The sequence below is a fragment of the Neoarius graeffei genome, chromosome 2 (genome assembly GCF_027579695.1).
Source record: "Neoarius graeffei isolate fNeoGra1 chromosome 2, fNeoGra1.pri, whole genome shotgun sequence".
NCBI classification, from domain to species: domain Eukaryota; kingdom Metazoa; phylum Chordata; class Actinopteri; order Siluriformes; family Ariidae; genus Neoarius; species Neoarius graeffei.
Genome location: NC_083570.1, coordinates 53,674,441 through 53,691,243, shown reverse-complemented (window position 1 = coordinate 53,691,243; position 16,803 = coordinate 53,674,441). Strand labels below are relative to the sequence as shown.

At 41.3% G+C, this 16,803-nt stretch overlaps 1 protein-coding gene across 1 annotated transcript in view; it reads left to right on the top strand.

The window, feature by feature from the left end:
• tubgcp6 (tubulin gamma complex component 6) overlaps positions 1-16,803 on the top strand; it is a 79,540-nt gene that overhangs the window by 41,233 nt on the left and 21,504 nt on the right. The window contains exons 16-17 of the mRNA XM_060914417.1: positions 5,810-5,893; positions 5,976-7,812. Of these exons, the coding sequence (XP_060770400.1) occupies positions 5,810-5,893; positions 5,976-7,812 (1,921 nt within the window). The remainder of the gene's footprint in view (positions 1-5,809; positions 5,894-5,975; positions 7,813-16,803) is intronic.

The window sequence follows — 16,803 nt, the reverse complement described above, 5'->3', positions numbered from 1 at the left end:
TGTGTGTGTGTATATATATATATATATATATATATATATATATATATATATACACACACACACACACACTAGTGCATCTCAAAAAATTAGAATACCATGAAAAAGTTCCTTTTTTCATAATTTAATTCAAAAAGGTAAACTTTCATATATTCTATATTCATTACATGTAAAGTGAAATATTTAAAGCCTTTTTTGTTTTAATTTTGGTGATTATGGCTTATAGCTCATGAAAATCAGAAATCCAGTATCTCAAATTATTAGAATATTCTCTAAGATCAGTCAAAAAAAGGATTTGCAATACAGAAATGTCCAACTTCTGAAAAGTATATTCATTTATACACTCAATACTTGGTTGGGGCTCCTTTACCATGAATTACTGTATCAATGCGGTGTGGCATGGAGGTGATCAGTCTGTGGCACTGCTGAGGTGTTATTGAAGCCCAGGTTGCTTTGATAGTGGCCGTCAGCGTATCTGTATTTTTGGGTCGGGTGTTTCTCATCTTCCTCTTGACAATACCCCATAGAGAATCTATGGGGTTCAGGTCAGGCAAGTTGGCTGGCCAATCAAACACAGTAATATCATGGTCAGCAAACCATTTTTTAGTAGTTTTGGCACTGTGGGTAGGTGCTAAGTCCTGCTGGAAAAGGAAATCAGCATCTCCAAAAAGCTTGTCAGCAGATGGAAGCATGAAGTGCTCTAAAATCTCCTGGTAGATGGCTGTGTTGACTTTGGACTTGATAAATACAGTGGACCAACACCAGCAGATGACATGGCACCCCAAATCATCACAGACTGCAGAAACTTCACACTGAGCTTCAGACACCTTGGATTCTGTGCCTCTCCACTCTTCCTCCAGACTCTAGAACCGTGATTTCCAAATTAAATGCAAAATGTACTTTCATCTGAAAAGAGGACTTTGGACCACTGAGCAACAGTCCATTTCTTTCTCTCCTTAGCCCAGATAAGACACTTCTGACATTGTCTCTGGCTCAGGAGTAGCTTGATATTAGGGATGCGAAAGTTGTGTCCCCTTTCTTGAAGATGTCTGTTCGTGATGGGTCTTGATACACTGACACCAGCCTCAGTGCACTCCTTGTGAAGCTCTCCCAAGTTCTTGAATCAACTTTTCTTGACAATCCTCTCAAGACTGCGGCCATCCCTGTTGCTTGTGCACCTTTTCCAGCCACCCTTTTCAGCAATGACCTTTTGTGGCTTACCCTCCTTGTGGAGGGCATCAGTGATCATCTTCTGGACAACAGTCAAGTCAGCAGTCTTCCCCATGATTGTGGTTGTGTGTACTGAACTAGACCGAGAGATACACTGTGTTCATACTGTTTTACTCAAGCTCGAAATGAAATATTCTAATATTTTGAGATGTTTTTTTTATGTTTTTGTACTGTATGCCATACTGATTAAAATTAAAATAGAAAAATGCTTGAAACATTTTAGTTTATGTGTAATGAGTCTATAATATATAACTTTCACTTTCTTAAATAACTGATGGGAAATATTGAGCTTTTTCACAATATATATATATATATATATATATATATATATATATATATATATATATATATATATACAGGGTGCGATTTGTCAAAAAACCAGAAGGGGGGGATGTTTTTTTTTTTTTTTAATCATGAAACGTCACAAAATTAAGGTAACAATAGGCTAACAGCTCAATAACATCCGATGATATCAAATGAATAACACTAAATGAAAACGAACACTAAACCAGAGATAGTAAATTCATCTTCCTATCTCTCTGACTAAATACACGAACACTAACACACAACAAAGTTCGCATTGCTTGTCGCGTTGCTGTGATGTTTCTCTCCCTCCGGATTAAATGGACAGTGACTCGAAAATCACTAAAATACATGAATACTAAATGAACAGTTTGCTCTGATGGCGCAGTTCATGTGGCCTTTTCTGCTTTCCCGTCGGTGCGCTATCCGCCGCGTTTCGCCCTTCTTTAATCCACATTTCTGCGAATTTCTCAGCAGGGAAGGAACGCACGTCTGGCCCATTGACAGCAAGGAAAAGAAGGCTGTCAGTGTGGATACATTCATTCTGTTGCGCTCATCAGTAAGGATGTGATTCATGGCGTTAAATCCATGTTCACACTCTGGATATTGTTATTATCTACAATGCATCTATTTGCTGGGGACGTTCGTGAACATCAAAGCTGCCACTTCGGGTCATTTTGAAAGTGAGTGCAATGTAGACCATAGAAAACTGTGTCACAACATGACTGTCATGTCAACTTTTTTTTTTTTGGTTTGTTTGTTTTATTGACGGGGTTGTCCCCGAGGATTTTTTTTCAGCAGAGATAAAAACCAGAGGGGGGGGATGATCCCCAGCAAATCGCACCCAGTATATATATGTGTATGTGTGTGTGTGTGTGTGTACAACCCCGATTCCAAAAAAGTTGGGACAAAGTACGAATTGTAAATAAAAATGGAATGCAATGATGTGGAAGTTTCAAAATTCCATATTTTATTCAGAATAGAACATAGATGACATATCAAATGTTTAAACTGAGAAAATGTATCATGTAAAGAGAAAATTTAGGTGATTTTAAATTTCATGACAACAACGCATCTCAAAAAAGTTGGGACAAGGCCATGTTTACCACTGTGAGACATCCCCTTTTCTCTTTACAACAGTCTGTAAATGTCTGGGGACTGAGGAGACAAGTTGCTCAAGTTTAGGGATAGGAATGTTAACCCATTCTTGTCTAATGTAGGATTCTAGTTGCTCAACTGTCTTAGGTCTTTTTTGTCGTATCTTCTGTTTTATGATGCGCCAAATGTTTTCTATGGGTGAAAGATCTGGACTGCAGGCTGGCCAGTTCAGTACCCGGACCCTTCTTCTACGCAGCCATGATGCTGTAATTGATGCAGTATGTGGTTTGGCATTGTCATGTTGGAAAATGCAAGGTCTTCCCTGAAAGAGACGTCGTCTGGATGGGAGCATATGTTGCTCTAGAACCTGGATATACCTTTCAGCATTGATGGTGTCTTTCCAGATGTGTAAGCTGCCCATGCCACACGCACTAATGCAACCCCATACCATCAGAGATGCAGGCTTCTGAACTGAGCGCTGATAACAACTTGGGTCGTCCTTCTCCTCTTTAGTCCGAATGACACGGCGTCCCTGATTTCCATAAAGAACTTCACATTTTGATTCGTCTGACCACAGAACAGTTTTCCACTTTGCCACAGTCCATTTTAAATGAGCCTTGGCCCAGAGAAGACGTCTGCGCTTCTGGATCATGTTTAGATACGGCTTCTTCTTTGAACTATAGAGTTTTAGCTGGCGACGGCGGATGGCACGGTGAATTGTGTTCACAGGTAATGTTCCCTGGAAATATTCCTGAGCCCATTTTGGGATTTCCAATACAGAAGCATGCCTGTATGTAATGCAGTGCCGTCTAAGGGCCCGAAGATCACGGGCACCCAGTATGGTTTTCCAGCCTTGACCCTTACGCACAGAGATTCTTCCAGATTCTCTGAATCTTTTGATGATATTATGCACTGTAGATGATGATATGTTCAAACTCTTTGCAATTTTACACTGTCGAACTCCTTTCTGATATTGCTCCACTATTTGTCGGCGCAGAATTAGGGGGATTGGTGATCCTCTTCCCATCTTTACTTCTGAGAGCCGCTGCCACTCCAAGATGCTCTTTTTATACCCAGTCATGTTAATGACCTATTGCCAATTGACCTAATGAGTTGCAATTTGGTCCTCCAGCTGTTCCTTTTTTGTACCTTTAACTTTTCCAGCCTCTTATTGCCCCTGTCCCAACTTTTTTGAGATGTGTTGCTGTCACGAAATTTCAAATGAGCCAATATTTGGCATGAAATTTCAAAATGTCTCACTTTCGACATTTGATATGTTGTCTATGTTCTATTGTGAATACAATATCAGTTTTTGAGATTTGTAAATTATTGCATTCTGTTTTTATTTACAATTTGTACTTTGTCCCAACTTTTTTGGAATCGGGGTTGTATAATACACACACTGTATATAATTTTTTTGGCTTTGTTTGAATAATAATGATAATAGTGCTATTATATTCTAACTACATGCATAGTGTGCAACAAAATTTGAAATTTCTGCCACAGAAAATGCACTACTACTTGCATTTTTTTCCATTGTCTTTCATCTAGGGCTGTCAAAGTTAACGTGATAACGTGTTAACACAAATTCCTTTTAACACCACTAATTTTTTTGATGTGCGATTAATGCATGCACGTTATGTGCCCCTCCCCCATAGTTTGGGAAATCAGGAAGTGACGTAGTGCAAGCAGGTGATGTAGCGAGTAGCTGGATGGCATAAGTCGTGATAAAGTGCGCTTATGTGCAGAATCAACTTGTATTGTTGCATTCTGACTGTTTAAATAAAATGTATGTATTTTCATATGCTTTTGATGGTCCAGAGGGGAGAAAAGACGACGTGTTAAGGTTTGTGTGTGAGCGCGCAGGCTGCACACTGGAATGAGAGTATTTGTTTTATTCTGAGAAATTTGTGAGTAATACGAATGTTTAGAAATGCAGTTTTTGCTCATGAATGTACTGTATATTTACCAGTGTTATTGTATTTTACTGGAAAACATTTTTATGAGCTGTGTGGTTTAACAAATGTATTTATTTGGGTTTTGTATATTTTATTTTCTTTATTTAAAGATGGCCACTACTGTTGTCCAGAGTCCACATCACTGAGTGTGTTTATTTTATTGCATAGTTTGAGGCTGGACATTAAGGACAGAACGAGACGAAAATACTAAATTGTTTAGTTCACACTGCATTGTGTGAAACCCTCAAAATTCTAAAGTTAATGCTACTTGATTTTTTAAAATGCAGTGGAGAAATAAAATACCCAGAATTTTTTTTTTTTTTTGCTATGTCCAGCCGCATCCTTCCTGACCTGCCCACGTACGTTTGCATAAAGCAAACATATCTGTCCACGCCCACTCCCCAAAAACTTGGAAAGTATCCCTTTAAGGTACATTTAGAACAGATAAAAAATATGCAATTACTTTGCGATTAATCACGAGTTAACTATGGACAATAATGCGATTTCATCTCCTCTCATTATCTGTAGCCGCTTTATCCTGTTCTACAGGGTCGCAGGCAAGCTGGAGCCTATCCCAGCTGACTACGGGTGAAAGGCGGGGTACACCCTGGACAAGTCGCCAGGTCATCACAGGGCTGACACATAGACACAGACAACCATTCACACTCACATTCACACCTACGGTCAATTTAGAGCCACCAGTTAACCTAACCTGCATGTCTTTGGACTGTGGGGGAAACCGGAGCACCCGGAGGAAACCCACGCAGACATGGGGAGAACATGCAAACTCCACACAGAAAGGCCCTCATCGGCCACGGGGCTCGAACCTGGACCTTCTTGCTGTGAGGTGACAGTGCTAACCACTACACCACCGTGCCGCCCGCAATAATGCGATTTATCGTGATTAAATATTTTAATCGATTAACAGGCCTAATTTTAACATCATCTGATAAAATTTGCTCTCAAATATCTCTGTATTTTTACTGGTCACTCACTAGTCATCATTGAACAACCTTTAGAGAAACTCCTTCTCCTTTCACGAGTGGTATTATGTAATGTAAAAAATCAAACGCTCAGGCAGGATTCATATACAAGTCATGCTGTGCCTCAGCTTCTACTGGAAAAGTAATATTAACCCAACTCTAGAGCAGTTCTCTTGTGATTTTTGCCTTGTTTCTGACCTGTATAGTTTGTAATATATTCGTTACTGTGGTGTGTTCCAGGCTCTGCTTGCGAGATATCCTTTAGGACAGGAATGCCCCAGTCAGGTTCCAGCTCTTACGAAGAAACCACCTCAGGATCAGCAGGTCTGTGGCCAGATAGGTCAGTTGATAAAATTGTGTGTGTGGGCCAACTTGCTATAATCTGTCCTCTCCTGTTGTGTTGCAGGAATCTCACACTCCTGAGATACAAATGAAAAATCTGACCATGGAGCAGGAGCTCACCGCTCCTTCTGATTTGATTTTGCCTCCCCCTTGCCCGCCTGCAGTTCTCTCCCCCTCCACCAGGAATGTTGACGCTCTGATCTCAGAACAAATAGACATTACAGACTTCCTTCTGAAACCTCCGCATCCCACGGACAGTTCAGCAGTAACCCGGGCTCTACAGGACATTAGCTGTGACCTCTCAGAATTCTCCAGAAACCCTAATTCAGACTATGACTTCTCCTCCCCCTACAGCCCTCTGGAATGCCTTAGGCCCCAGTCACACTCTGCTCATCCCTCCCTCTCCCACAAAGTCCCAGAGCCTGGGGCAAGTCAACATGGCCATCCTTCACAGAATTCACTTCATCTGGAGGATAGTGCTGCCTCGAGGCACATGTCGCAAGCTGGTCCGAGTGAATTAGAGCCAGCGAAAGAGACAGAAGCACAAAACATGACCCCAGATAAATGTCAGGAGACAAACAAACTGCCTAAAGAGAAGATGTTACATGGAGAAGACAAAGAACCTTCAGCAAGTGGTGTGGAGTTGGAGCCAAAACCACCAATGAATAGCATAGCAGAGGAGGCCAAATCTAGCGAGCAGCTTTTTCAGCCCCTTCGGATAACAGCTGAGCAAATTCCAATAGATCTCGTGCTGATCACTGGTAGTTGCCAAGACTCTGATGTCCAAAGCAAATCTAAGAATAATGTCTCAGGGGTACCTAGTGTTTCCTCCTCCAATACTGCCCAGGGCCATTCCTTTAATGCTAACATAAGGACTGGTGGGCTTTTTTCTGATGCTATCATGGTTCTTCCCTTCCCAAATATCCATGGTCACATTTCTGATGCTCATATTAAAGTTGGAGAGCTTGTTTCTGAGGTTACTGTGGCTGTTCCCTCCCCAAATATCCATGGTCATGTTTCTGATGCACATATTAAAGTTGGAGAGCTGGTTTCTGAGGTGACAGCACCCACTGCATCTCACACTGTTCATGGCCATGTCTCTGATGCCCATATAAAGATAGGAGAGCTGGTTTCTGAGGTTCTTGCTCCTCTACCTTCACAAAATATCCATGGTCATGTCTCTGATGCTCATATAAAGATTGGTGAGCTTGTTTCTGAAGTATCTACCCCAACCCCTTCCCCTAATATCCATGGCCATGCCTCTGATGCTCATATAAAGATTGGTGAGCTTGTTTCTGACGTATCTACCCCAACTCCTTCCCCTAATATCCATGGCCATGCCTCTGATGCTCATATAAAGATTGGTGAGCTTGTTTCTGAGGTATCTACCCCAACCCCTTCCCCTAATATCCATGGCCATGCCTCTGATGCGCACATAAAGGTAGGCGAGTTCATCTCAGACGTTGCTCCGTCTCGCCCTCGTTGGAGCAAACATGGCCACTCTTCAGACAGCACTCTTAAAGTGGGCTGCTTGATGCCAGAAGCTGAACCAACACATTCCCCGTTGCCAGGCAGTGCTTATGGTCACTCATCAGACTCCACGCTAAAGGTTGGCTGTGTCGTATCTGGTTCAGACCCCCTGCCTTCCCCACTCCCTGGTAGTACATATGGGCACTCGTCAGACTCGACACTGGGTATAGGGTGTGTGGTGATGGGGCCACAGGACCCTAAGCAGCCCCCTCTCCCTGGTAGTGCCTATGGACATTCCTCTGACTCTAGCCTGGGTGTAGGCTGTGTGGTGCAAGGGATCAAGCCTGGAAGCTCTTATAGTGAAGCCTCTCAAACAGGACCCAAACTTCCCACAGAGGACAAGAACAAGCAAGACAGCCAAGAGACACAGGGTAAGAACAACACTTGTACTGATATTATATTTTCACATCAAGTTAATTCCCTAACAATATATAATCTACAATAATGCATCAATGTTGTACTTGAGCAAGACGAATATACACCTTCTTGTGCTCGTCTCATTAAGTAGAAGAGAAATTCAGTCAGTAGGGATGAGGGATATGATGATATACCGTAAAATACCAAATAATAGCCGAGTTCCAATTAACCGCCGAGTTCCCTTTAACGGCCGGGTGTACGCGTGTGTTGTGACAAATAAAGGCCGGTTCCGAATACTCGCCGGGGTCTAAAAAAAAAAAAAAAGCGTCCGAACGTTCTATCTAGAATCTTGAGGCCCAGCACTTTTCTGGTTTTCTGGTGTTTAAACGATTTTGCATTGCATAGTTTTCTACCGAAACAATATGAATGAATGAATGAATGAATGAATGAAATTATTTCTATAATACTGTTTACAACATTTTGTTACGTGATAATAAACATGCCATTTCAATGTTATAATCTTGGTCTACCGTAATATTTCTTGAGGAATGCAACTCCGTAACTTTTGACAGATGTCTTAGCCACCCCTTTGGGTATACCCAACGAAAGCCAGCGTGTGTGGTGACATTGAGGACTGCGGGTTTCCAAGGTTGGACTGCTGCTTCTGTTAAACGACCTAAATTGCCGAATGCATGCGTCAAAGCACACACTGAGTTTTATTAAAGACCTTATACCATTTCACTTGCCCTTACCCATTCGGATCTGGAAGACGCTTTACAAAAAAGGTGAGAGCGTTCTAACATGCATTTCAGTCTGCTCGCGGCCAATCTAATCCAAGGGGCCTTTTCAACAAGTAATCTGTCGTGCAAGTTGGGCAGAAGCACGCGTCAGGCAGGCAACATGTAGGCCTACAAGTCAGTAACCTATTCAACTAACTTTCATCCGAACTTTAAGTTTTCTACGGGGTCGAGCCACCGTACCAACTCACTCGGGGAATAGGCTCATATCGGCCAAATAGGGAGACGTCTTGGAGAGAAACGTGATGCAAGATGACAGTATGTAGCCACTGCAGGTCACTTATTTTTCAGCATAAGAAAAAACCCTTTGGTTTGACACTTCGCACCCTAATTATGTTGCTTCAACGTCGCGCCCTCCATGCAATTTCAGATTGACAGACATCGCGAAGCGCAAAGGGTGGAGGCTGCATGGGTGAGGGTGATAGCAAGTGACCATAACTTTGCAGAGTAATTAAATCACAGTGCTGCGCACAGACAATGGTGTGGTTTCTTGATTATTTTGTAAAGCATGCGCTTAACTAGTCATTAACAGGAAAAGGTGTGTGATTTATCCTTTATCCACCCCGACTGTGCCATGCGAAGATGCATTCTGCGTCTTCAAAATTCCCCGAAGTCGGCACCGTGCTATCTGTAATCTAACTCTAAACAAACTGTAAGTTATACTGGTTAAAAGTAGGCCTATCTGAGAATGATTTTTTTCCCCGTTTTGAGGTAGATTTTGGGGAAGGTGTTTGTGAAGAAGGAATTAATCGCCTGTTCCAAATAGCCGCCTAGTCTCTAATACGCGCCGGGTCTCTTACGTGATTGAGACAAATAATCGCCCGGGCTATTATTTGGTATTTTACGGTAACATTGATATTGAGATTAACTGCATCATTATACTCTGTTCTGTGATATTTTCAATACTCCACGCTTACTCACAGGAACAAATAGCTGGTTGGTTATTGGACATTAAAATCTGTTGAATAAAAGTGTCATTGAATCTATATATCAGTAGCAGCTGGTGGTCTTTGAAATAGGGGAAGCTCAATTTTAGCTCTACATAATATACATTTTTAATTATTTGTTCTTTGTCAATTTGTTGTTGTTTATATGTGAATTCTGCCCTGTTCTACTCTGACTCGGTCAAGTAAACTAAAGCATGCATGTGAACTCAAGTGTTCCTTGCTTTTCTCATGCCTTTTGTCTGCCCTGTCAAAGTTGGCCAAATCTCCAAAGCCCAGTTTTGACCAAATAATCCATCCCTGGGATGGTCTCATTCAGAGACAAGGCCAACAGTACATTCTCTTGCTCAAAGCACTCCCAGTTAACCAGTTTAGTTTGTCGTATCAAAACAGCTGAAATGAACGATTGTGTCTCCCTGACTTTTGAATTAAATCGATCTTGGGCATTGATCTGCCCTGTTTGTTTAATTTTGAGCCTCTCCTCATAAGGAAGAGCGTCAAATGTCTTTTCCAAAATAAGGTCGACGACATTAGCAACGTTTACCATTTCGCACAGCTAACAGCTAGCTGGTTAGATTTCCCCTCCAGAGCCTGGCTTAAAATAAACAGCCTTTACTGAACAAGTAACAAACTCTATATTTACAGTTTTATTTACAGTATATACAAAAGGAAATAGGAACTGTATATTGGTAGGAAAAGAACAAGAATGAGCAGCAGCTAGTCTCATGACTTCACTTGCCAACACGCAGCATGGACTGAGCTTGAATCCCTCCGATGTGACACAGAATTTTAAAATGCTGTCAGTCACATGATATTCAAAAGAGATTTGAGAGTTCCTCCAATCATCATCCAGAAGCCCAGCGTCCGGTCCCGCCTTACTGTTGACGACTGTCCATAGACCCGCGGTGAAGCTGGACGTCCGGAAACTACGTTTTAAAAGCATATTGTCCAGTAAATATCTAGCTTTGCTGCACTAAGATCAAAGCACATCCTGTAGTGCTATTAAACTACAGAGACGCTGAGCATCAATGGGTTTTCAATGGGTCGTGCTTCCACAGGCTTCTATGAGGAAAAAAATCATGTTCTCAGATTATGACGACCAGTGAGAAATAACTGCTGAATGAACTAGCTGTAAAGCTGAGCACTTCCCAGAACAAAATATCGATTTGGAATAAGAGAGTTAAAGCTAGACGATCTTTCAATTTCATAAAATCGGTGAAATTTAATTCCCTCTGAAATTTGGTCATTGTGATGCATGTTTATTCCTGCAGTATCTCAAAAAAACCCCAGGCCATTCTGTGGCTGGGAAGTTATTTAATTTGAGGGGATTCCTGAGCAAATAATGTGCATGAAATTGCTTGCTTTGCGCAGTCAAGCAGACAGAGGAAGTCTGTGTGCGCATGCGCAGGTTTACCACCTTCTTCTTTTGGGTTTTACAGCAGCTGGCATCCAGTGTTGCATTACTGCCATCTACAGGTTTACCTTGACCGTGCACTGACAGTTCCATCATTCGGTCGCTAAACGAACAGCTGATCACACCGAGGTGCTCGCTGACCGCCGATATTTATTAATTTGGTCCTGCGTTTCCTTTCCTTTGCAACATAACGTCGTCTTCTCGCTTTCCATTACTGTAGTCCGTCTTTCATGTTTCATTCACATGCTCACGTCCTCCATTTTTCTCTCCTGTTTCAAATTTGTATCCCACAATGCCTTGCGCGAATGGGGAAAGCCCACCACATGATGCATGACACAGTATCTTGTATTGGGTCATGGTGCAGCAGGAAAAAATAGCAGAGAGTTTAGGGCCACGTGGCTCTAAATTCATTAATTGTTCTATTTAAAAAAAAAATTAAAAATTGTGTGTGATTTGAATTCAGTAGATTTCGGTCCACTAAACAAAAATAATTGGGTATCAGGGAAAATTCTTTTTATGACCTACACTTGAAAAATCTGAAAGGCAGGACAGCTTTAAGTACTGTACATACATATTTAACAGACTAAATTTTTCATGACCTTTTACAGGAAGCTGAGCTTCCCTTGTAATCTTAGCGCAGTCACCTCTGCTGTCTATGTATCTGTCTGTCTGTCTTAAATGCAACATGACTGTTCTGGGACTCTGTGTTTCGCAAACCTAAACATCACACTATACCATACAGTGGTGCTTGAAAGTTTGTGAACCCTTTAGAATTTTCTATATTTCTGCATAAATATGACCTAAAACATCATCAGATTTTCACACAAGTCCTAAAAGTAGATAAAGAAAACCCAGTTAAACAAATGAGACAAAAATATTATACTTGGTCATTTATTTATTGAGGAAAATGATCCAATATTGCATATCTGTGAGTGGCAAAAGTATGTGAACCTCTAGGATTAGCCAATTTGAAGGTGAAATTAGTCAGGTGTTGTCAATCAATGGGATGACAATCAGGTGTGAGTGGGCACCCTGTTTTATTTAAAGAACAGGGATCTATCAAAGTCTGATCTTCACAACATGTTTGTGGAAGTGTATCATGGCACGAACAAAGGAGATTTCTGAGGACCTCAGAAAAAGCGTTGTTGATGCTCATCAGGCTGGAAAAGGTTACAAAACCATCTCTAAAGAGTTTGGACTCCACCAATCCACAGTCAGACAGATTGTGTACAAATGAAGGAAATTCAAGGCCATTGTTACCCTCCCCAGGAGTGGTCGACCAACAAAGATCACTCCAAGAGCAAGGCGTGTAATAGTCAGTGAGGTCACAAAGGACCCCAGGGTAACTTCTAAGCAACTGAAGGCCTCTCTCACATTGGCTAATGTTTGAGTCCACCATCAGGAGAACACTGAACAACAATGGTGTGCATGGCAGGGTTGCAAGGAGAAAGCCACTGCTCTCCAGAAAGGACATTGCTGCTCGTCTGCAGTTTGCTAACGATCACGTGGACAAACCAGAAGGCTATTGGAAAAATATTTTGTGGACGGATGAGACCAAAATAGAACTTTTTGGTTTAAATGAGAAGCGTTATGTTTGGAGAAAGGAAAACACTGCATTCCAGCATAAGAACCTTATTCCATCTGTGAAACGTGGTGGTGGTAGTATCATGGTTTGGGCCTGTTTTGCTGCATCTGGGCCAGGACGGCTTGCCATCATTGATGGAACAAGAAATTCTGAATTATACCAGCAAATTCTAAAGGAAAATGTTAGGACATCTGGTGGGTCATGCAGCAAGACAACGACCCAAAGCACATGAGTCGTTCTAGCAAAGAATGGTTAAAGAAGAATAAAGGTAATGTTTTGGAATGGCCAAGTCAAAGTCCTGACCTTAATCCAATCGACATGTTGTGGAAGGACCTGAAGCAAGCAGTTCATGTGAGGAAACCCACCAACATCCCAGAGTTGAAGCTGTTCTGTACGGAGGAATGGGCTAAAATTCCTCCAAGCCGGTGTGCAGGACTGATCAACAGTTATCAGAAACGTTTAGCTGCAGTTATTGCTGCACAAGGGGGTCACACCAGATACTGAAAGCAAAGGTTCACATACTTTTGCCACTCACTGATGTGTAATATTGGATCATTTTCCTCAATAAATAAATCACCAAGTATAATATTTTTGTCTCATTTGTTTAACTGTGTTCTCTTTATCTACTTTTAGGACTTGTGTGAAAATCTGATGATGTTTTAGGCCATATTTATGCAGAAATATAGAAAATTCTAAAGGGGTTACAAACTTTCAAGCACCACTGTCTATCGTAAATGGTGAAAATGGGTACAAGAATCGAAATTGATTTTCTTTACTATATCTCCACCTCTTGTTGGCAACGCCTCAGATTTGGTGCCATTTCAGGTGTTGGCGTACATCGTAACGTCTAATGCATTACACATACAATTGAATACATGAAATAACTTCTCAACTTCTCTAAAATGCCAGACTTTTAAATAATGGTTTAACTTTAGTATTGGAGAGTGAGCTGAGTAGTTACATATAGTACCTTGACAGCCTTTTGTGAGCGAGAAGTCATAATACAGTAGTTACAGTGCCTTGCAAAAGTATTCGTCCCCCTTGGTGTTTGTCCTGTTTTGTTGCATTACAAGCTGGAATTAAAATAGATTTTTGGGGGTTAGCACCATTTGATTTACACAGCATGCCTACCACTTTAAAGGTGCAAACTGTTGTTTTATTGTGACACAAACAATAATTAAGATGGAAAAAAACCCCAGAAATCTGGAGTGTGCATAAATATTCACCCCCTTTTGTGTGAAACCCCTAAATAATAGCTGGTCCAACCAATTCAGTTATACTAAAATAAATGCTTTAGCAAGGACCAGGAAAATGAAGTGGTACAAAAATCGATTTTAAAATCCAATTAATGTTCCAAAAGTACTGATGAAATCCACAACACGTTCAGGAAGGTGTATTATCAGGTCATGTATTGCAGGATTGATAGAACATTGTTATTAGGCATGTAACAATATATCATGTGACGATAAATCGCGATACAAATTTATGACCGTTCGATTCAATAAAATGAAATGAAATAAAAAGTGAGTCATGATCATCAAAAGGCCGCATAATCTCTTCGATTTTCCTCTCAGTAATTGCAATAACGTACAGTAGTGGCAATGCATGTGACTTCCTCGTAAGCGGAAGTAACACAACTCTCATGCTGTGAAAACACAAAAAACAGATCTAAAATGGGAAAGAGCTGTTGTGTGATTGACTGTACAAATAGACTTAGCAAGAAATCGGAGCTCTCTTTTTACAGACTGCTGAAAGCAGAAGAAAAGAGAAGCAAATGCAGGTAGTAGAAACGTTCATAAAATTTTATTCAGGGGTTGAAATTAAAGGAACAGTCCACCGTACTTCCATAATGAAATATACTCTTATCTGAATTGAGAAGAGCTGCTCCGTACCTCTCCGAGCTTTGCGCGACCTCCCAGTCAGTCAGACGCAGTCAGACGCGCTTGTCACTCCTGTTAGCAATGTAGCTAGGCTCAGCATGGCCAACGGTATTTTTTGGGGCTGTAGTTAGATGCGACCAAACTCTTCCGCGTTTTTCCTGTTTACATAGGTTTATATGACCAGTGATATGAAACAAAGTTCAGTTACACAAATTGAAATGTAGTGATTTTCTATGCTATGGAAAGTCCGCACTATAATGACAGGCGTACTAACACCTTCTGCGCGCTTCGGCAGCGCATTGATACGGAGCTCAGATATCAATGCGCTGCCGAAGCACGCAGAAGGTGTTAGTATGCCTGTCATTATAGTGCGGACTTTCCATAGCATAGAAAATCGCCACGTTTCAATTTGTGTAACTGAACTTGTTTCATATCACTGGTCATATAAACCTATGTAAACAGGAAAAACGCGGAAGAGTTTGGTCGCATCTAACTACAGCCCCAAAAAATACCGTTGGCCATGCTGAGCCTAGCTACATTGCTAACAGGAGTGACAGCGCGTCTGACTGCGTCTGACTGACTGGGAGGTCGTGCAAAGCTCGGAGAGGTACAGAGCAGCTCGTCTCAATTCAGATAAGAGCATATTTCATTATGGAAGTACGATGGACTGTTCCTTTAAGCATGTACCGACGGACATGGGCAAGTCATTCTCATACTCAGGCAACAATAAAATGATCACTAGTTGTCCGTCAGACAACTGTGTTTGAATGTCTATTTTACCAAGAAAAATTAAGTTGTTGCGATTCCTAACAGAAACAGAACGAAAACTTTATTTTTCCCGTCTTCTCTTTCGTTTGTCCTTGACTTTGGTTCGTTGCGGTAGTTGACGCTTCCATTTGTGAGATGGTGCTACATGATATTATGATTATTCACACGAGGCGCCACTGTCACGTAGGCTAGAACGAACGAAGCGTCTTTTTGGACTGATTTTTAATTCTGATTTGATCAGTTACACTTGACCATGATGACATGATGTTTTCTGACTGTTTAACATGTTTAATAGAAGATACTAGTAGTTATACCGAGTTGTTTTACTGTTCATCATGATGAAATAAACACCAAACACATATGAGTGTTATAACTTTGTCAATCAGTAATCAAACAATGGCAAAACAACTTGAAATATTTTATTGCATACTCTATAATATACATCCAGATTGCTTTTTATGCAAATTACTTACCCAGTCAACCTGCAAAAAAGTAGGGCAACTGATACATGCATGCGGGCAAGTAAATTTTTGGGGTTGGTTGCCCTGAGGGCAAGTACATTCAAAAGTTAATTTCGACCCCTGTTTATTAAAGATCTGATGACACGTTTTTGACATCTTTGGCGATGTTTTATAGCATAAAAAGTAATTCCCGATGATCCATATATTAATTCACAAAGGTGCCTATTTTACAAGTTATGATAAAAAACGCGCCTATTTGGGCAAATTTGACGGGGCTGCAGCACCCAGGAGACGAAAGAGGAGGAGGAGCTATATGACGTCAGCGAAAGAATCTTCCTCCTCACTTACCAGTTTGTTGTTGATGCGACAGATTTGTAGTAGCAGTTGTAGTATTTTGCCTTTGCATTGTGGTCTCTTATTGCCAAGTTGAAAGAATTTGTTTCTCAAAGCAAACACTGAGGGAAAGCTAACTTAGCCAGACAAGTAGGCTACAGATTGTCATTTGCTTACGCTGATGTAGGTTATCAAATATTTTGCTTCATTCAAGGATAAAACTAAGAAGCCATAAACTAGAAGACGTGCCTGCCAATATTATCCTAAATGTATCACGGATCAGGCATAGTCATAAGCTTATTATGTTAGCCGTTTGCATGCTCCATTAGGAACTATGTATTCAGTGTAGCATACGGCTTACATGATATAAGCAGTGTTTACACATGCAAGACAACAATACACAATATTAAAATATTGATTCCGTAACATTTTGAACAAATACGGGTTGACCTAGCAATCCTTGTTATCCAACCTTGTGGTGTTCGTCAATGCTGGGCTGTCTGCCTGTCCGCTGTCCGAGTCGGAGTCGCTCTCAGATTGCACAGTAACAGGTTCAAACCTGCACGGTTGGATGCACCCGTGTTCGTCATCACTAGATTCTTCCGATCTATCCCACTCACAACACAATTCTAGACTCCCAGAAGAGGAAGCGCTAGCACTAGAGAGTTCACCGGCATTTTCATGCGCCATTTCCATTGAGTAGAACAGCCAGTGAACCGCAGCGTGTTCTTCCGCTGACGTCACAGCATGGCCGCGAGCCACGGACCCAGTTTTCTTGCGCTGTGCAATTAAAAGTTGGATATTCGCGTAACAACAGCTTCTT